Source organism: Sinohyriopsis cumingii, chromosome 3 (assembly GCF_028554795.1).
Source record: "Sinohyriopsis cumingii isolate HCF-2022 chromosome 3, ASM2855479v2, whole genome shotgun sequence".
NCBI lineage: Eukaryota > Metazoa > Mollusca > Bivalvia > Unionida > Unionidae > Sinohyriopsis > Sinohyriopsis cumingii.
This window is the reverse complement of record NC_142963.1, coordinates 150,507,091-150,529,692: the sequence shown is the minus strand read 5'-3', so window position 1 is coordinate 150,529,692 and position 22,602 is coordinate 150,507,091. Positions and strand designations below refer to the sequence as shown.

At 34.5% G+C, this 22,602-nt stretch overlaps 1 protein-coding gene across 1 annotated transcript in view; it reads left to right on the top strand.

The window, feature by feature from the left end:
- The window catches only part of LOC149804146 (uncharacterized), a 68,308-nt gene that overhangs the window by 34,680 nt on the left and 11,026 nt on the right, over nucleotides 1-22,602 (top strand). Inside the window, exons 3-5 of the mRNA XM_089954113.1 lie at nucleotides 8,597-8,748; nucleotides 9,716-9,781; nucleotides 11,202-11,321. Of these exons, the coding sequence (XP_089810239.1) occupies nucleotides 8,597-8,748; nucleotides 9,716-9,781; nucleotides 11,202-11,321 (338 nt within the window). The remainder of the gene's footprint in view (nucleotides 1-8,596; nucleotides 8,749-9,715; nucleotides 9,782-11,201; nucleotides 11,322-22,602) is intronic.

Sequence of the window (22,602 nt, the reverse complement as noted above, 5' to 3'; positions counted from 1 at the left end):
ACATAATGTGCTGGCAGATTAGGATCTATGTAGTTCTACTGATTACTGGTAACAAACTGGATTAATCCAGATCTGCTGGTGCAGATCTGGGTCTGTTCACTTTGAAGTTGGACTTGACTTATAAATGAATATATATGGTAAATAACAGTAATTTATCATAATAAATTCATTTTATAATTTCCTATAGAAATAAATGTCTAGAAACAAAGTTTTGTAACTGCTGTTTATGCTAATGGTCCATAATATAAACTTAAGTAAGATAAAATTGAGGATAAAGTATTATTGATTTGTACGGATTTTTTATATATAAAGTTTAATGGATCTTCTGATCACATTTCTTCTACCACCTATTTTTAATTATTTTTTTAAACGGTAAGATTTCATCACATTAAGATAAAAATTATTTCTTCCACAGTTTTGACCTTGAGCATGCCCAGGGGACATTTCCAGTGCCCAAATTGCTAGTTCCGTCTTAAATTTAACAAATCCCCATATCTTGATCACTATAAGGGGGATGAAGTACATTAATTAAAATGACAGTTGAAGCAGTGTACACTGCTTCAACAAAAAATCTTGAAATAAAGGTTTCATTGGATTCCATCAGTATCTAATGTTTAATTGTTTTCTTACTGTACAAGACCAATGGTAAACTGTTTTCTTACTGTACAAGGCCAATGGTAAACTATCTGTTTTCTTACTGTACAAGGCCAATGGTAAACTGTTTTTCTTACTGTACAAGACCAATGGTAAATTTGTACAATTAGTTATTGCTTTAGTACACATTGCATCCATTACTTTTATAACTGTGATACTGAAGCTGTCATGGATTAAAGTTATTTCAAAGAAATTTAATGGCCTAATTGAGAGTTTAAATTTGCGAATCATTCACCCACCCACCCCAATTAAAATTTTTTTTTATAGTGAAGATTGTTGGAAATGGTTGCTGTCATACAAGGTGACACTTCCACAAACAATTTCAGCAACATAATGAAATCTGTATTCAAATTCTCATCAGCATATTGAAGTCAGTATGAAGACCTAAAGGATCATCAAGTACAGTCCTATGAACCCCCAAAAATGCTGAATGCTGTTATGATTATAGATAACCACAATACAGGGGCTTTATCACTATCTTGACAGGATCTAAAGATGTAATGAATGGCCATTTTGCACTGGTTTCTCAACTTCATTATTCATGTCTTGGGTTGGTTCTGTCAGACTTGAGTACAGTTGCCCTCATAATGATAAATCCTTCTAACATGGAAATGATCTGTTGGCTGCCATATTGGAGTTAAAAGAAAGTCTTAGCCCTTGAGGTTTGAGACCTTGTTTATATGAGGATGTACTTATGTAGCATTGTAAACCAATTATACCGATAAGTGTGTGTGTGTGTGTTTGTTTGTGTGTGTGTGTGTGCGCGCATGCATGCATGTGTGTGTTAGTGTGTGGTCATTGTAGAATAAGAATATTTTTAATGAAAGAATGAAATTGTGTCTGTATAATTACAGCTATGATGTTTATGGTAGGTTATTGCCTCTCATATTAATTAAATATATTGGAATCATCCATCGTTAGATGCTTAAGACAAATGACTCCAAAATATGTGTAGCTATAAGGAAATAAAATTAGATGGATTGTACACATGCACACATTGGATTTGCATACTCAGTGTGCACCAGTTGTTAGGGGTATTTTTAAGCTAAAAATATGACACCTTTTGTGTAAGTGATATATCGCAACAGTAGAGATAACAATCTCTACTCATCAGCATAGTAGAGTGTTTGGACATGTTGACATAGAGCCCATGTAACTTAGTTTTGATTTTTTTTATAGACATTATGAGATTTCATACATGTACAAATGAAAAGTTTTGTTAAGGTCGGCTAAACTAGCTGTACCAGTTAGTCCAGTATATAAAATCTACAGGTAATTCTTTCACAGTTAAATAATGAACTGTTTTCATGTGTGTGTATATACAGTCAAATATCTGTGCTACTGGCACCAACAGTTTGACAGGGTTAGATAAGAAATATTCTGTCTCATAAACATTAACTTTTCTATTTGGCAAAACAGGGATTTGTAGGTTACTTTTAGAAGTCAGTAGGAACCAAAATATTTGTCCTGGATAAATGTGCTCAGAAAGTTGACAAGCATGTGACGAGACGCTTGTTTGCTCCAAGTCTGATCTGGATTTGCTAAAGGTCTGCTGTTTAATGAAATGTTCGGACCTTGTATCTAGAAACTTGGAGCCTTGTTCATTGCGCCAATATTCTTATTTATTATGGGAACCAAACATTGCAGTCTCTAATTAAAGACGTAATTTATTGCAAGTCATTTTGAGTTTCAAATGGACCAGGTATGGAATCAAATAGACAGGCAATTGGTGAGAAGAGATGGTTTCAAGAACAGAATCCATGGTAATAACTTCAGAAAAGTTTTTGAAATGATGTTGATTTTTTGTTGTTGTGGGGTTTAACACCATTTTTCAGCACATGATAGGCTATGTATGGCAGCCAGTATTAATGGTGGAGGAAGAACCCGGGAAAACCCCGGTAAGAACCACCGACCCACGAGAAGCTACTGGCAAGCTTTCTCACAGAAATGATGTTTACAGAAATTTTGGCACCCATAATAACACATACACACCTTGCAGGCTCAGGGATGTAGAATACACACTATGTAATGTCCTGCATGTTAAGAAAGGCAGTCTATGGCAGCAAGAACTGTAGTGGCTCGGCATTTAGCATGCAACTGAGTGCGGGTAATCCTACTGTTGGATCAACCTTGAGTTGGCTGCTATGGTATGCCACTGGACAAGCCACTTTACTCCAACCAATGTGTCAACACTAAATACTTTACGTGTTGCTATGCCATGAAAGACCAAGCACTCCCTTCTTGAAAATTTCTTCCGTATTTCACTCCCTAATAATTTATTCTTATTCTTTCTATTCTATTTTGAAATCTGTTGTTATAATTTGGGACTAAAACAAATTTTCTCACTATTTTCCTTCACACTACAATAGAACTACGACATAATATTGGAGATTGGAGTTTCATATCACAGAGTAGAGGGGGTTGGTAAATATGATTTTTGGGGGAGATGTAGGTTGGCTTTAATGGCACTTTTAGCACTTTGTTGGCTCTGTCAGGATAAGGAAATGGGAAACATTAGTGTCCTTCCCATTGACACATGGAAGCAGTTGACCACAGGCTGTCCTGGGCAGGCATGAAACTCGTGGTTGTTAGATTATGTGTCCAACCCTCTACCAACTGAATTATCATGACTCCCTAAGAACATTCATTATTGAGGTTAATACATTTTTTATATTAGTTAATAATTTTGTAGTAAAAAAACATTTTTATCATTCATTTTCATTTATACTCTTTCACACTGCTCACTTAAGAAAATGTTTGAATAATTTTTGGTTATGTTCTTCATAGTTTTGGTTGTGTGTTGAACTGTATTGCCATATGAATATACACAGCTGTGCTTCCATAAAGGAAAATCATTCATTTTTTTCACTTCCGAAATACTTATGGCTTGTAAATCACGAAGTGGAGGGTTTTATTACCAACACAGACTTTCATTCATAATTGTAGGGGGAAAAGTGTCAAACTACAAGTGAATATTTCCTGTTTATGTGTGCACCACAATTATGTGCACACTTCAGAAATAATTTTTAGTTACAGGGTATGAACCATACAGACAATTTGTATAAATCCACAATTTTCCCATAGAGTCACTTGAATGTCACTTAAATAACGTGTTTTTTGCTGATCATCTTAATGAATGATGTTGTTGTTATTATTTTAGGGTTTAGCTGAATGATGTTGTTATTATTTTAGGGTTTAGCACCATTTTTCAGCACAAGATAGGTTATACATGGCAGCCAGTATAAATGGTGGAGGAAGAACCCGGGAAAACCCTGGAAAGAACCACTGACCCAAAAGAAGCTTTGCACCTGGCACTTAATGAATGACAGACATAGGAAGAAAAGATTGTACACCATTTAGATTTGTTAACTTTCATTTACACTTCACAATAGATTTCTTGGTTTCAATTTCTCCAATATAAATATAAATGATACTGCCCTAATTTAGAGTTGTAAATTTGACCAGTAAAGTGAAGAGAGAAAAAAAATTCGTCTCAAAACCTAATTAATAAATGTCTTAATAAATGTGTATGGTGGACAATTTGCAGAAATGAAGAAAAATAAAAAATGTCTTTCAGAAGTATCACATTTATAGACCCTACCTAGTTTCTGTGCCCATCTTTTAAGTGGACAATTGCCCAGTTTCTTCTATGCTTCACAACTGTCATTTCGACAAGGCAACCTGAGGCAAAATCATCTCATAAATAAAAAATATAGAACCACTAGCAAAACTTGTTTTTAGCTTTTCTATTCATATACTGTATGTTTTGTCTTATTTTCTTCCAATTAAGAAAATTTGTTTTTTTTTCCAGACACCATATAAAATCAATAATTGATCTTATGGCATTTTACCAATATTTCTGCTGATGATGCAAGATGGGAAGGGTCTATAATAGTGTGTGCATGTGTGTGTGTGTGTGTGTGTATATATATATATATATATATATATACACATACATACATACACAGGCACACAAGTTAATTTCAAAAATTTTTATTATTTGATTCATATACAGGTCACTCTTCAGAGTGGTCAGTTTTGAACTGCTGTAGCAGGTTCTTCTAGTATATAAAATTTCAGGTGAGAAATTCCCTTTCCATTTAAAAAAAGGAATTTTCTATATACATTGTACATAGATTTAACAACACAGTGAAGGTAGAGCTTGAAAATACAAGACAAAAATTGTGCATTTGGTTGATTTTTCTGCATGATTTTTCTAAAAATAGAGTCTGGCTTCCATGATAACACATCTTAAAATAGACACTGCTGGTTCATGTATTTTAATAAACAGTTTGTTCATGTTGCATCAGGGATAAATTTGCCTGCAGACAAGAAAGCCAGACATGTCAGAAACCCCAAAAATTAGGAGTAAGATTCCAGATTAATGACAGCTGTAAGTTTAACGTGATGGTTATGACTGGAACATTTCCTGTGTATGTTCTTTCACTTTGAGCCTGGTTGATGCAACATCTGACATTGATTTGATCCTTGAAAGGTCATAATTAAAGTTTATGTTAGATGCGTACCTATAAGTATTGCAACATTTTTTACACTTAAGGCAGCCATGTTTGATATATGTACATCTTCATATTTCTGTTTTCTTTACATAAAAGAAATGTCATAAGTCCGTAATGGATGAGGTATTAATTCAAGGATGATTTTTAAAAAAGAAATGTCATCAGTCCGTAATGGATGAGGTATTAATTCAAGGATGACTTTCGTATCAGCATGATTTAGACATAGTTTGTCTGGGTCAGAGAACAAAATTGTGATTTCTAATGCTTTATGTCTTGTTGCTAATATGAAGAAAAAATTCTTTTCGAACACTGCACTCAAAAAAGGTAATTTTTAAAAATAATAACTGTCATTCACAAGTTGTCCAAAAAATTGTGTTTCCGGTTTCATGCTTGCAAAAATTTGGGTATCTTGGTCAGAATAAGATACCCCACCATTTAATGAAATGAAGGGGTCCTGGGTAGCTGTGAGGTCTTTGGTGCTTATATTTGCAGATCCTCACATCTCACCTCTGTCTGCATGGGTTTTTAGTTTTGGCTTAACCACAGTATGTATCATATGCTGAAAATTGGCATTAAACCCCACAATGTCCCCAAAAATGGTATGAACGATAATTGCATTTATTTAATTGAGAAAAGAATGTGTCAGTGTTTCTCAGCATAATGATGCTTTAGTATAGTTAGATAGGCCTTTTCCATAAAAATACATAATAATTTGCATTGATCTCATATATCTTGCTGTAAATTTGAAGTTGCACATGGTTAGCAAAACAGCACATTATTGAATCATGCTTCTAGGCTGTAAGCAATAGGCTCGTTGGTAGAATGATGGGTTTGTAATCCAAAGTTGTCAGGTTCAGTACTCGTTAAGGTCAACCCAGATTGGCTACCTCAGTGTGTCATAGGAAAAGCACTTAAATTTCATTTCCTTTGCATATATATCCATTAAGGTGATGACAGTTTTTTTAAAACTGGGATCGGGTGGGTGGGAGGCATTTTATTGCACTGTTCATGGTTGAGTATCTACCTTCCTACTCTGGTAAGCTGAATAAGTATTTAAGAATTCATTAAATTTTGCAGAGGTTAAAGAGCTTCACACCCATTTTATTTAAAAACACAAATTGGATGAATATTTTTTTGTATGGCACAATTATGGCGATAACATCAGTTTTCCACAACAGAAATCCAGCTTTTGCCAATTTACAGCAGGTTGTATAAAAATCACTAAAGATCTCCAGTGTTGCTTTTATAATATAGTGTATGACTGTTTTCATGATTTTTAAAATTTGATACGATTTATTTTTATTTTGCATTAGTTATTAAGAGGCAGAAGTTGCTACCACTTTAATTTATATAGACTCTCTCCTGTGGACATTGCATCATGATACATGGGTAAACAATGACATCATAACGATCATCATGATATAATAATCGTAATTTTGAGCAGCATAGTAGGTGTTTGTTTAACAGTGTTACCATTGTATTGATCTTTGGATAATTATAGATTTACTGTGTATATATATATATATATATATATATGTATATATATATATATATATATATATATATATATATATATATATATATATATATATATATATATATATATATATACTGTAGCAGGATTCACTCTGTGCTTAGTTACTTATGTTATAATGTCAACACAATGTCAATATTTGAGACAGCTACTGTATATACTCCCCTAAAAGTTGTCTCTAACTGTAAACAACATGGACTCGGATTTGCCATTTCATAAAGCATTTCTTCGGCTGTTTACTCATTACTAATTGCATTGACCCAGATCAGCTAGTGCATTATACAATGGCATATCTGGGTGTATGCAGTTTGCAGTCCATCTTATAAGTATACGGTAATTGTCATTATTATCACAGTCATATTGAATAAATATACTGTTTAATCAAAGGTTGACATATTTGTGGTTTTGCAACCTGATAATCTTACTCTAGACATGAGACAATTGTGAGGTAGCTGTCTGACCACAAATCACACCCACTTATGGTTAGTCATTACAGTTTGGGGAAAACCCAGAATTTCATACCTGTAAAATGTAATATCAACTGCTTTGTTATAAATGTTCATTGAAGTTAACAGGAAAGTTATGAGTATCTTCATTTACCAAAAATTTCTTACCTATAAAATTACTAACAACTTGTGATGGAATGCTTCCATATCATCAAAAGATATGTTCTTAGCAAGTTGGCTTGTGTCAGATGGGATAAAAACAAAACAGAAACAAAATAATGCCAACATCAGTAGATATGTGAAAACATTAGCTTTCCATCTGAGCCTGGTTTGAATAAGCATTTAATTTTATTCTCTGACTAATGCCATGTCATATTAACTGTTTTAAAAAACAAACATGGTCAGCTGCCACCATTTCAGAACATTAACAAACAGTGTTACAAAAATGGGGTTTTAATGAGTTTATCTTTTAAAGAAATCTGCATGTGTGTAGAGACATACACGCTTTGTTGGTGCTATAATTTCTCAAGTAATTAACAAATATTTTCCAGTAAAATACTGTCACCTTTTGAATATCCTGTGCATCAGAAAAGGGTTACACTATCTAATTTTCCAGATCTTTCTTTGCAGCTTTTTGTTATTACTCATTCTTAACATTATCACTGTTAATCCAGAATGAATGGGGTTTACACTAAAATACTTTTCATGATGTCTAGTTGATTCTCAGTGAAAATGGTGCTGATCTGACATCCAATGTTTCTGCCATGGTAGCCATCTTGAATTTTTTTATAGCTACTCCTCCTGAATGGATGGTCATATCAACATGGGGTTTTCACTAGAGGACTTCTTATGAAGTCTAGCTGGTGCTAAAAATAAAATTGGTTCCAATCATACCTCCAGTACGGCCACCATGGCAGTCCTCTTGAAAATCTTGTTGTCGTTGTTCCTTTTGAATTGAAGGTCGTATCAGCATGGGGTTTTCGCTTAAATTTTTTTATGATATCCAGATGGGCCTGAATAAATGAAATGGCGCCAAAATGGCTGCCATGACAACTGCCTTAAAAATCTTACTGACACTACACCCAGTGAATGGGTGATCAGTATGACATGGGGTTTTCACCAAAACACTTCTGATGATGAAAACTGTGCCGAACCGACATCCATTGTGTGTACCACAGCAGCTAATTTGAAGAATATCAGTGATGGCTTCAACACTCAACATTAAAAAGGACGAAATGGTCTTATTTTGAATTCCTGGAAATTGTTTTCTCCCAATAGAGCATCAGTCACTTCAAGCAACTCTTGTTTAAAAAACATAGAATGAGGAGTCAATATATTGTTTTGAAATTTCCTGCATTCGACTGCTAATCACATCCTCTGTGTTTGAAATGTCTTTCTTTTGACTATTTGAACTGAAATTTTAAAGATATTTTTATTTATTTCAGTTTTTGAGGACAAGGACCGAATTATTCTAGTGATGGACTGTGCCAATGGTGGTGAACTTTACGACTACATCAATGATAGGTCACGTTTACCGGAGAAAGAAGCACGCAGGATTTTTCGACAAATTGTCTCAGCAGTTAGCTATTGCCACCAGGTAAAGTATTTATATTATTATACCTCTTTTTAAGTGAAATAATTGCTTTGATCTAATATGATGATGTGTATTCATAACACCTTTAATGTCCCCTGAAAATAATAATTCAAGTTTACGGCAGAAACATGAGAGAATTGTTGACTATTTTCATTGTGCTAAGTAGTAGGGTCATGGGCCAACTTCATGATGCTTACACCAGTAATACAAATACTGGGGTACAAATTGGGTTCTTAGCATAGCATGGGAAGTTTTAATACATTTTTGGACCTGTTGGTTGTTCTTCAGCATAGCTTGTACAAGTCTTAGGTAATGTAAACATAGCTGACACAAATTTATAGTAAATATCACAGGGTATTATTTATGATTTCTATATTTTTTAATTGAGTTGCATGTAGCATAAAAAGAAATCCAAATTTTATGTTAGGATTATTTTACATTTCAAGGTAAAGCATCCTTGGCTGCACATGTTATATTGATTACATCATCATAGATACTGCTGTGTTATAAAAAAATTCATCCTCATTTTTGCTATAACTTTTAAAAAACTGACAAGTCATGAATCATGTTGACCTAAAAGAAGGCCTTGCAGGCTTATACGTTTCTGAAATATTGGTTAATATGAATCAACACTTAATTCTCATTCGCTTCCATGTTTTCTTTGCAGTGGAAGTGATCTTAGTTAGAACAGTTTAACAGACATACCCCATTGGTTATTTACATATAAATGATATGTAATTTTAACCTATTTATTATTTGCCTTTAGATGATATGCATTTTGAACTGAGCATTTCCTAACATTCAGATAAAGATGTTTGTATCACCTACTAGCATTTTCCAATTTCACCACAATAAACGAAACTGGAACTAATTTTTTTAAATGTTATATGAAGGTAATGTGAACTACATGTTTGCAAATGTTTGTTTATTATGTCAGTTTGATTATTTTTGATTTTTTTTTTTTTTGCAGAATGGAATAGTTCATAGAGATCTGAAGCTTGAAAACATTGTTCTGGATCAGGAAGGCAATGTCAAGGTTAGTGTGCATAATCATTCCACAGCCAACTCTATTTAGTATCTGATTTTTTTAATGCACCCAGCGTAAGGTGGACCATATTATGTTACGATGTCAACCTGTCTATCCATCTATTACCAATTTAATTTTCACATAATAATTTTAGTTGTCCACCATTTAGATTTTTGAAACTTTATGGATGGCCTACATTTGTGTTAAGATGAAAGCCTATTAATTTAGGGGTAAAAGGGTTAAAGGTCATGGTCACATTGATGGAGAGAAAGAAAAAGGATTTAGCACATCAACTTAAGTTCTCCACCATCTTCATTTACCAAACGTTTTGAATATGTTGGACATGGGTTAAAGAAAAACCATGGTAATTTCAGGCTCAAATGGTGCAAGATAAAAGCTCACTGTTCAGAAAAAAAGAAATATGGTTTCTGTACAATAATTCAATAATTCAAGTTCTATACTATCTGCAGTTATCAAACCTTGTAGATGCTTTGTGCTTGGGTTAAGGAAGAACCTTATTGATTTTAGACTCAATAGGTGGAAGGTCAAAGTAACTCTTACTGAAAGATAAAAACAATGGCTTCCACTGAATAATTTGTGCTCCATCATATATACTTACCAATCATTGTGGATTGCTTGCACTGGGCATATGAAAGAGCCTTATTGATTCAGGGTCAAAGGTCCAGGTCACTGTGAATGAAAGAATACATATGGTTTCCACACAAAAAATTAGTTTTCGTGACACTCCTCAACCAAACTATGTAAATGGCTTGCACATTGGGTAAGGAAGAAGGCTACTAATTTTTGGTCAGAAGTTCAGAGGTCAAAGTCATTGACTGAAAGAAGAAATAAATGGTTTCTGCACAATACCATTAGTTCAAATGACAGACCTGGTCCAGACTTTATGGATGGCTTGCACTTAGGGTAAGCGAAGAGGCCTTACAAGTTTATGTTCAAAAGGTCAAGGTTGTTCTGAATGGAAAAAATGTTTCATGTATGCAGTTTGAGTTGTCTGTATTGAGGACTATTGAATACAAATAGGCATATGATGTGCCATTTATGGCCCTCTGATACTTAATATTTATCAGAATTTTTTTATTTTTAATTTCATTCAAGAAAGCAAGAGCATCTTTTCCAAAAATATCTGCCTATGGAGACATTGAATATCAAATCTATTAATGTAACACATTTCTTGCTGCATAAAAGGTCACATGGCATATTTTGACCTCAAGTTAAGACGGGGTAAAGTTTCAAAGATTCCCAGAAGCCATTGGATGTAATCATTTGGAGTATTCGTCATTTTTCCTTCAGATAAGCAAGACATGGTTTTTTATTGATAGCTTTTGGTCCCACTAAAAAATAGCATTCCTTCATCATAAACATAAGAGAATTGAATTATTGATCCTGGATTGTCTTGTTTCACTTGCAGATTGCAGACTTTGGTTTGTCTAACTTCTACGACAACAAAGATTTCCTGAAGACATTCTGTGGAAGTCCCCTGTATGCATCTCCAGAAATTGTCAATGGCCAGCCCTACTATGGCCCTGAGGTTGGTATTTATATACAGTTTGATATTAAAGACCCCTGACATGCAATCATTAGAACTTTAATTAGATTTCTTGGTTCAGATCCTGCACAGATTAGTATTGGATGGTTGTCATGGTTTCTGGGCAAGATGCTTTACTCCTGATGCCTTATTTCTAGATAGTCATTTGCTGATATGCCTTAAAACTCAGTGTTATAATCCCATGGCTGGCATCATGCTTTATTTGCATATTTGTTTTAGATTATGCCACTCCCACACCATTTGTGATATCATGAGTTATGTGCTGTCAAATTAAAGCCTTGTGTGGGTTCTGCAATTTTATATTAACAGCATAGACCCTGATGCCCTTGTGCATTAAGTAATGGAAGTTAAGGTTTATCTTGGTTTCAGTGGTGTGTACATTTTGTACAGATAATACAAAACTAAGAAAGTGTAAGGACATGCTGCTCTGCCACAGATTTTTTGGTCTGACCCCATTTCTGTTTCCTTAATGTTTGATTGATACATTTCCCGTTTATAGTGTTTATGACATGCTTGAATATAATGCAGTTCTGAATATAATATAGTACTTCTCTGAACGCCATGACCAAAATCATTCCAGTATATAACAAATGTTGAAATAAAACAAGGTGAAACTTGGTCTTTTATCTTCATTTCCTTTTTAAAACTACATTATTTAACAAATTTGGATAGTTCCCACTACATCAGTATCTTACGCTATCACTTTATCATGATTTTGTAAATATTACAGTTCTTAGTGTAACTCAGTGCAATGTAATTTGCTTAATCTACTCAGGATGATAACCCTTTAAACGTGTGGTAGAAGCTGTACATGGCAGTCAGTTTAGTGTCATTCCATCAGTACATCCATACAGCCAGTCACATGCCCTAAATCAGCCTCAGTGTTGAAGATTTTTACCTGCCTAAATAACAGAAGGGCTTAAAGGGGTCTCTTCTTGTATAAGTAATGGGCAACTGTTGTGTTATTGAAATAACTGTGTATATTACTTAAAGAACTGTGTACGTTACAGCTGATGGGCAACTGTATATTTCTTCAACAACTGTGTTTGTTCCTGCTAATGGGCACCTGTGTATATTTCTTCAACAACAACGGTATGTTACAGCTGATGGGCAACTATATTTCTTCAACAACTGTGTTTGTTACTGCTAATGGGCACCTGTGTATATTTCTTCAACAATGGAGTATGTTACAGCTGATGGGCAACTGTATATTTCTTCAACAGCTATGTTTGTTACTGCTAATGGGCACCTGTGTATTGTATATTTCTTCAACAACTGTGTATGTTACTGCTAATGGGCACCTGTGTATATTTCTTGTATGTTACAGCTGATGGACAACTGTATATTTCTTCAACAACTATGTTACTGCTAATGGGCACCTGTGTATTGTATATTTCTTCAACTGTATTTGTTACTGCTAAGGGGCACCTGTGTATTGTATATTTCTTCAACAACTGTTTGTTACTGTTAATGGGCACCTGTGTATATTTTTTCAAGAACTGTATTACTGATACAGGTATATGGGTTACTCTGCAGGCAACAAATACAGGCCAACACTTACAGAAGTTTAATGTTGTGCAGGTTGGGGATTATGAAAAGTTCATTCCTTTAGGTTTTTCCAATCTGTCTGTACCTGTCCATTGTGCCTATGACAGAAATTTGCATCCACCCAATGCTATAACAAGCTAATAGGAGTGGTGAATAATGCAACAGGCAAAGTCTTGTGTTTCTTCCACGACTCCTTTTGTTCATACACATAATTAAGTCTACTTACATAATACAAAATAGCTGCTTATGTCTTCTTTGATAAATGTTTTAACTGTCAAGGTTCAGAGGTATCTTGGTGCAGAAAGTCAATAGAGGCTATACTCAATTATTTAAGATACACTTGTTGGCTGCATTTTTCTTAACTGGTTATTTTTGCTGATTACAAAGAAAAAGGAAAAAAATGATCAAATGGAAAGAAAGAACTATTCAGCAGTGCAAAGAAAACCAAGTTCATTCACGGTCAGGGCTTTTGAAGGGAATCACAATGCCAGAAAAAGAAATATATATACTTTGTTTTAGCAAAACTGAATTTCTAATAGTTTTTGTGTGTCCATTTTCGAAACTAGCAAATAATATTTTGTAACTGAAGGTTTGCTGAAACATGAAGCCATTGGTGTTAATTGTCCGCACAAGAAAAATTGTAGTCTGAAATTTATTTGGACTCTTGTGCACCCTAATCTTATATCTCAGTGAACATTTTTTGGACTCTAGCATGCTCTAATCTTGTATCTTAGTGAACTTTATTTCAGCTTCAATCTGCCCTAATCATGTATTGCAGTGTACTCATTTCGACTCCGGTGTGCCTTAATCTTGTGTCTTAGTGTACTTTAATTGGACTGTATTGTATCCTAATCTTGTATCTTCGTGTACTTTATTTCAGCTCCAGTGTGCCCTAATCTTGTATCTTAGTGAACTTTATTTCAACTCCAGTGTGCCCAAATCTTGTATCTTAGTGTACTTTATTTCAATGCCATTGAGACCTAATCTTGTATTGTAGAGTACTTATTTTGACTACAGTGTGCCTTATCTTAGTCAACATATTTTGACTCCAGTATGCCCTGATCTTTTCATGTAGTGTAGTTATTTTGAACTTCTTTGTACCTAAGAGACTGATCATTAAATTTTCTAGGAAGTTTGTTGGGGTTTGGGTTTGGTTTTTCTTTTGAAACACGATGCTTTTTTTTCTTTTACCTCAAGTTATTTTTCAACTAATATGACATAATTTGTTCTTTTCTCCTTCAGATTAGAGCAGAAACAATTTCAAGCTATTTGTTGGTCAAAATATATTCTAGGCCCCCTCTCTCACTTAAAAATTAAATGGTTTGTCCCTTATCTTGTGACATAATATACTTCATTTGGATTCCTGTGTACCGTACTCTCATATTCCAGTGTAGTGTCATGCAAAGCTAATCATTACTGAACCCTGTTCCTTGAAATTACACCAGCAAATTAACTCGTGACCTTAAGACATTTTGCTGAGCAGGCAAGTAATATTTGTACGAATTAGTGTTTTTTGAGCTAACGGTGCTTTTCTGGTTCGTCAGATATGTGTTGTGAAATTTGTTACATATTATTTAGGCTTAAGTAGCAACAGTTTTGTATTCTTGCCATGTTCATGAGACTAATGCCTTGCAGATCTGTATGATAATGTGTGGTCTGCGGCATCGGAGCATTTCCTGCAGTATGCATCATGGATTACATGCCTGTTCCACTAAAAATAAATTTATTACATGTAAAGTGCATGCCCCCAAAAATTACTTTGATTACATGTAAATATATGCCCCCCCCCCTCAGCAAAACAATTACATAGGTTTGCCTTGAAGTGTAATCTTACTAATAAAATATATGATCAAGAGCATAACGTAATCTACAGACCGCTAAATGTTTGCAAGACAGAAGAATGACAAATAAAAATAAAACTCATTATGTTCTTAAGTATGAAACATTATAGTTTTGACTTGTGAAAGCAGGGAGAAATGTAATTAAAGGACATCTTATGAAAAATTCATTCATGGTAATATACGTCAAATGGGTGCAAAAAACAGTTGAGCTTTCATATTAACAGGCCTATTAAAAGTCAAATTGTGAATGTCATTTCTGGACCACCCATTATATTGTCACTCCCTGCTTCTTGGAAACCATAAATTTAGTTTTATTTGTAACACATGCACGATGCAGAATCCATGTATCTGTCACACTGGTCAAATTTGATATCAGGATGGTGTCATGCAAAATTGATGTCAAGATGACATCATGCAAACCTGGTAGGTTTTATGAGGTGGTTATGTTAGTATGTTTAAAACATCAGAGATTGAATTAGACAACTATAATTGAATTATTTGGCGCTTCTTTAATCTTTATGGGTTATAGAATTACCATATATACTCCCTTATAAGGTGAATCGAACTGCATACTGCACAGACCCAGATCTGCTGGTTGGATTGGAATGGTGCAAACAAGGTTTGTTGATTGTTTGGTTGGCTTTGAACCACTTTCAACAAATTATTAGGTACATTGTACCAATAAAATGGAAGTGCCTTTCCCAAAGATATGCCATGGCAGGCAACCCTGCTGACCTGGGGATTGTATTGAACCTGCATCCCATGGATTACAAGTCTAGTGCTTGACACAGACTTATTGAAAGGCATGTAACATCTTCCTTGTAGGAGAAAAAAGAACAGTATTTGTTGATGCCAAGTTGAAAGTTAGCAATCATGTAGCAGAATGTTCACTAATTAATTTGTTTTGCCTTGCAACAAAATGCACCCCATCTGGATATTAAAGTTTAAGTTTAACTTTCAGAAGTTTAGGAGATTGACACTTAAGTTTAACAAAATTCCAGTCATGCTTTGTAATATAAGTATGACTCCTTTTTATTTCCTGAAAAGAGAAGAAACTTCAGAAATCAGATGTCTGACAGAAAGCTGATTATTTTTTTATTGCCTATCACCTAGACAATAACAGTTAAACAACATTAACAACGACTTTTATTACCCCATTCTTCAAACCCTCGGCAAGATCAGTTTTATAGGACCAATAAAATCCATCTTAAATTTGAAGGTAATTCTTCACAACAAAATATAACTGCAGTGGCAATTTATAATAGTACTTAAATTTACAATACAGAAAAAGAAGCATTTATTGTTCATGAATACCTTATATAATAGCTCTTGATGTAGCTCTCATATTGCCCATTTCCCGAAAATACTTCTGACAGCATTTTCCACTTTATTACAACTGGTTATGAGGCAGGCATTTGTAGCTAAAGTAAGTTATTAGACCTATACAATTTTATTGTATATATATATATATATATATATATATATATATATGATTAGATTCCTCACCTTCTAGGCTGGCATATTTTTCAATTTTTTTTTTTTAAACTATTGACAGCTGAATATGTGCGTTATTTTACTCTAAAAGGCAGAGCCTCTTCATTGTTATGCACAACTAAAATTTTAACTGTTACGCCCCACTATAACAGTGGTAGGGGCATGTAGCGATAAACCCTTTTCTGTCTGTCGTGGTTCCCATGGTCATGGAAAATCCTGGGAAAACTTGTCGTGGAAAGTAATGGAAATGCTCTTCAGTCTGTAATGTTAAAGGGGTGAATCTGATTGTTGTAAGGGAAGGGGGGGGGGTCCATCTTGACAAAAAGACCAATTATTTAGTTATCTTTCCTATAATTTTGAGCAATATTGTCATTTTTTCCTCCAACTTTCAGCCTTTTCATGAACTGCTGCCAGCAGTGAGGAATGTTAAAATATTATCATACACAGAAATCAATTATCATACACAAAGATCAATTATCATACACAAAAATCAATTATCATACACAAAAATCAATCACATTGGTTTCTTTAAGTCCACTCATTGTATAACAGCACTTGGAATGGTGGCTACTGATATCTGTCTACTGTTAAAGACTTTCAGATCTAATCATACACCTGGACACTGATATTCTATCATCCACATATTTTCATGTAGTAAAATAACATAAACATTTTATCAGATCTTTGCTAGCTAATTTAAAAACAAAAAATGCCGACTTGCATTTAGAATTCTGCTGATAGCCCGATTAGCCCAAAAATAGCATACTCCCAGAGGATACCAAACAGGATAGGGCTTTCTTTCATCCTCAGGTATCATCCTTGTTCTTTGATTAGTCCTAGACCAAAATCTGCCAGTGCATTAGGTGATGGTAGATGTGGATCTCTGTTGTCTACAATTGGATCGGACTTGTACGAGAGAATATATGATATTAGCTATCATATTCAACTACAACCGTGACTTCACTCATTTTAGTAAACTGGTGTCTTACGAGGAAATAGTAAAAAGCGAAACAGACAAAAATTCATTCCAATATTCATAATACTTTGTGTTTGATTTTAAATGTATGGTACAGTTGTGTGATAAATAGTTAATGCTTCATGGTACAGTAGTGTGGTAACTTGTCGATGCTTCATGGTACAGTTGTGTGGTAAATTGTCAGTGCTTCATGGTACAGTTGTATGGCAAATTTTTGATGCTTCATGGTACAGTTGTATGGTAAATTGTCAATGCTTCATGGTACAGTTGTATGGTAAATTTGTCAAAGCTTCATGGTACAGTTGTATGGTAAATTTGTCAAAGCTTCATGGTACAGTTGTATGGTAAATTTTTTATGCTTTATGGTAAATTGTCAATGCTTCATGGTACAGTTGTATGGTAAATTGTCGATGCTTCATGGTACAGTTGTGTGGTAAATTGTCAGTGCTTCATGGTACAGTTGTATGGTAAATTTTTTATGCTTCATGGTACAGTTGTATGGTAAATTGTCAATGCTTCATGGTACAGTTGTGTGGTAAATTTGTCAAAGCTTCATGGTACAGTTGTATGATAAATTTTTTATCTTCATGGTACAGTTGTATGGTAAATTGTCAGTGCTTCATGGTACAGTTGTGTGGTAAATTTGTCAAAGCTTCATGGTACAGTTGTGTGGTAAATTGTCAGTGCTTCATGGTACAGTTGTGTGGTAAATTTGTAAGTACTTTATGGTACAATTGTGTGGTAAATTTGTCAGTGCTGCATGGTATACCATATATCCCACACTCTCTTATAGGTCTAGTCCATTTGCAAATTGCACAGACCCAGATCTGCCATCACATAATGTGCTGGCAGAACTAAGTCTGTGCAGTTTGTTATGAGTAATCAGTTGAATAAGCAACATAGATCCTGATCTGCAGACACATTTGCTATGGCTGATCAGGATTTTTTTGTTGTTTGCACTTTGACTCAACTTATAAGCAAGTAAATATTGTAAATGCTGGAATCCTGAAATAACCCCTCACTGTCAGAGTATTTTGTTTAAAGTCTAAATTCCATTTAGTATATAAAAAACAGAATTTGAAAACAGGATATCAAGATCTGAGGAAATACCTGAAGGTCACTGCACAGTTCTAAATAGGGGATTTGTAAGAACTGTTTTATGAAACATCAAGAGATGTTATTGTGGGTCTTGCTCGGGTACATATTTTGGTCTCTATTTGCAAACCACTATACTTTCTATTGTAAAAGTTCCTTAGTTTGCGTCATTAGTACTTTCAGTAGGAGTTTATTGTAGAGTATGTTTACTTTATCCATTGCTCATCTGTGAGAAAGTGTAGGTAAATATGTTTTGATTTTGGAGAAATTAAAAGAATTTATTATCAAGCACTATATAACATATATAAATCTTTGAAGTAGAGGTTATGTAATGTTCTTGAACAGGGTCATGGTCAAATAAAGTATTTTTTATTAATTGCCATAAGTTGGTTAAGCCGTTAAAGTTTTATACTGAAGTATACCAGTTCATAACAAACAGTATTAAAAGTTTTGTACTGAAATGTACCAGTTTTGTACCAAAATAGTATTAAGCTACAGTATATACTGAAATGAACCTATTTTGAACAAAACAATATTGATATATTTATAAATATTGTTTATAATAACTTAGATTCAGAGTCTAACTGTAACAACACATGTGTGTAAAAGAGCCATGTGGATTTTTCAGTCCACCTTGCTTCCAGATTAAGGCACTTCTAAATCCACTAACTTTCCACAGGCAAACTGACACTGAACATTGTGCATTGTCTAGAGATTTGCATCATAATATGTATTAAAAGAAATAACTTTAACATGATGTGGATTTTAGTATTGAACTTGCAATTCCGTGTCCATTTTGATTAGCTCATTTTGGAGTCTGTGCAAATATGGCAAGCATCTTGGTAACATTGACTAGTGCAAATTTCCATATTCTAAACTAATCAATAATCTTCAGAATCAAGGCCATACTCCACAGTGGCATTCATCGGTTCTGGTTAACATTTTTGGGATATATGTTATCATAGATACGATTATATATAATTCTCTGTTTGTAAAAAGAGAGAAAAATTCAGCATACTTTATTTATGGGATGATTTACCCATACATGATGCATACCAGTACTATAGTTATCAGTTGATTTGCCCATACACACAGCTCATCCCAGTAAGTGACCACTGATTGACAGTTACTGCTCTAGGTCATGAGGTCATCTAAACTACCACATTTATTCCCTGATAAACCAATCCCTATAATTGATTGTTGATTGACAATTACAGTACTAGGCCACATACAGGTCAGCTGAACTACCATATTTATCCCATGATCTCTCCTTTTTCAAAACAATTTTACCAATATTTCCAAAGGATGTCTGTGTCTGATAGTTAAAACCCAGCATCTATGCTTTGATGAACTTGGGCTCTTCAGTTTTAAAACTTTACTCAGCTTTAAAATTTACTGTGAAATATCCTAATCAATCAATTTAGGAGTAAAATTCATTACTGGAAATGATGAGTAATGCTTTAATATGGAGATGCCATGCGGCATTTGTCATTTCAAACAAGTTTCTAAGTCTGGAGGGGCATTTAGTACCCAAAATGTTGAGTCAAAACATACCAATTAGCCCTTTCATCACTAAGTAACTCTGGGGGCATAGAGTCCTCAACACTAAGTAATTTTGGAGTTGTAAAGCAAAATGACTTGTGGATTTTGAAATAACATAACATTGACAATTTTAAAGATATCTGGCTGGATTAGGTGTCAAAATCAAGGTTAAAATTCAAATTTTTTGACTAATTCACTGAAATGTGCATATCTATTACAACTGTTAAAATACAGGTGCAAACAGGTAACACAACAGGTAAAATACAAGTAATTATCTATTTACTTCTTAGAAAACTTAGAAAGTTCCCAAAACTTATTCAATTGACCCTAGATGTACTCATGAATAATTCCAGTAGCAACACAAGTCTTTCTTTCAGGTATATGACAGGTAGAAACTAAAATTCCATAACATGCCTTGATTTCATTTAAGGTGAGACCTGACCACACACCTGTATCGCCTTTGGCACGTTTGATCGTCACATTCAAATTCGTTAGACAATGTTTCCAAAAACTTCATCTGAATAGAATATTTGAAAATATTCCAAAGCTCTCCTTGAGCCATCTAACACTCGGGTGGGTCCAACTCTCTCAGAAAACTGAAACAAATCTCTTTGGTTTTCCAACTTCGTCCAAACAAAATTACATGGAGTGTACACTTCCTCCAGTTCAGATCTTCAAAGTCCTCTTCATCGTCATCACTGTCACCCACAAACGCATTCCATTGCCTCTCCAGACGCCTTCTCTCATTTTCATCCAACTTTACTAGGTCAAAATTGGTAAAATCCTCTGATAATTCAAAATCTAACACTTCACTCACTTTCTTCGAACTCTACCATTTTGGATACAAATTTCACCAATCGGAAAACTCATTAAAAGTGCCTACTTTGTTCAATATTTCTAGTTGTATACAAGCTAAGCTCACGATAATCCAAATATAATATCTACATTACAAGTAGGCAGTTATTAGAGGTATCCCAAAATTTATATAGTCAGGTACTATAACGTTAGAAAAGAACACTGCCTCAGACTGGTAAAGCGATCCGTAGTGTTTACGGACTTACTTCCCCTGGACTGGAAAACCGGTCCATAGTGATCAAAGGGTTAGCATATCGTGTACAGTAATACCTCGAACATTCGCGAGGTTAGGTTCCAGAACCAGTCGCGGATCAGGAGGAATCGCGAATGTTTGGTATGAGTCACTAAAAATGCTAATAAATGCTTATTTCTAGGGTTTAAACCCTAAATATGACCCAAATCATGCTCCCAAAGCACTTTAATTTCACTTAAAAGTTAGCTTAATACATTACCCTTAAAAAGAGAAATAAATGGTTGATGTAAAAATAGAGTACAGTATCGCCTAATGGGTATTTGCCACACTAGCGCATTTACAGTAAGGTACATGTATACTGATATTACCCCTATACTAATTCATTGGCTGCCGTTTTCTTTTGCTCTCACAGTGTACCAATGAAAAATTTCACGAATCCGTGAATTCGCGAATCCAGAAACGCGAATGCATGAGGTATTACTGTATACTCACTTATAAGACAAATCCAAGTGCAGACTGCACATAACCAGATCTGACAACACAAAATGTACTGTCAGAGATGGATCTGTGCAGTTTGTAAGGTGTGTGTGTGTTTTGGATTTTTAACGTATTTTTAACAATTTTGCAGTCATATCGCTACAATGTCTGCATTATGGCAGTTTATAGTGATGTCTAGCACTGGGGCATCATGCCGCAGACATGTAGCATCATGTTCCACCCAGTCACATTATCCCAACACCAGGCCGACCAGTCCTAACACTAACCTCTTAATGCTGAGTGCCTTGTGAGGCAGCTGTTAGTACCATTTTTATAAGTCTTTGGTATGACTCGGTTAGGGTTCAAACCCATGACCTCCCGCAATCGAGGTGGGCGCTCTAACCACTAGGCCACCAGAGCTGTCTCAGTTATGTAAGGAGTAAGGAATAGAACAGACAACATAGACCCAGATTTGCCAGCACATTACGTGACAGCAGATAAGCATCTGTGATGTTTGCAGTTGGACCTGACTTGTCAGTGAATATATATGGTAACAATCATCAATCCTTAGCCTTTACTTAAACGTAATTATAATTTAGGAAATGAAGATAATATTTTTGCAAAAAACATGCATATCTCTTGATAAAAATGTAATAAATGGTAGTTTGTGGTGCAAAACACAAAACTTGTCCTAAAAGACTATGTTGTAATTGCCAAAAAGGTGTCATATGAGCAGTACTTTTTCAAATTTGGATTAATTTCTTAAAATTAAAGTTTTGTGTTATTTCAGTGCCTTCACAAATTGCTTTATAACTTTCTAGTTGAATTGTCTGCATGAAATATGCAGATACCGTGTTCATCTCATCTTGAGCCATAAATGTGTCAGTTTGATAACATGAGATTGTCAGAGAAACGTAGCTTAAAAAGACCTTTTTTTATTAAGGGTAATCATGCAAAATATATTAAATGGAGATTGGATCAAGGTCACTTAGAATGTGCATGTTAACAAAATAGGAGAGAGGCATTTTGGCCATTGGAATCTCATTTTGTTAAACCATATCTGGAATGGTTAAATGTAACCTTGACCTTTAATATCTGGAGAGCTGTTGTCGAGATCAGCATTTTTATGTGGAGTTTTTTTTCTGTTTTTTTCTCCCCACATTAATATTCTGTATTGTCCAGTTATATGAGCTAGACGTGGTTCTAAGAGGTGATTGCTGTTTGGACATTGTAATAAATGAA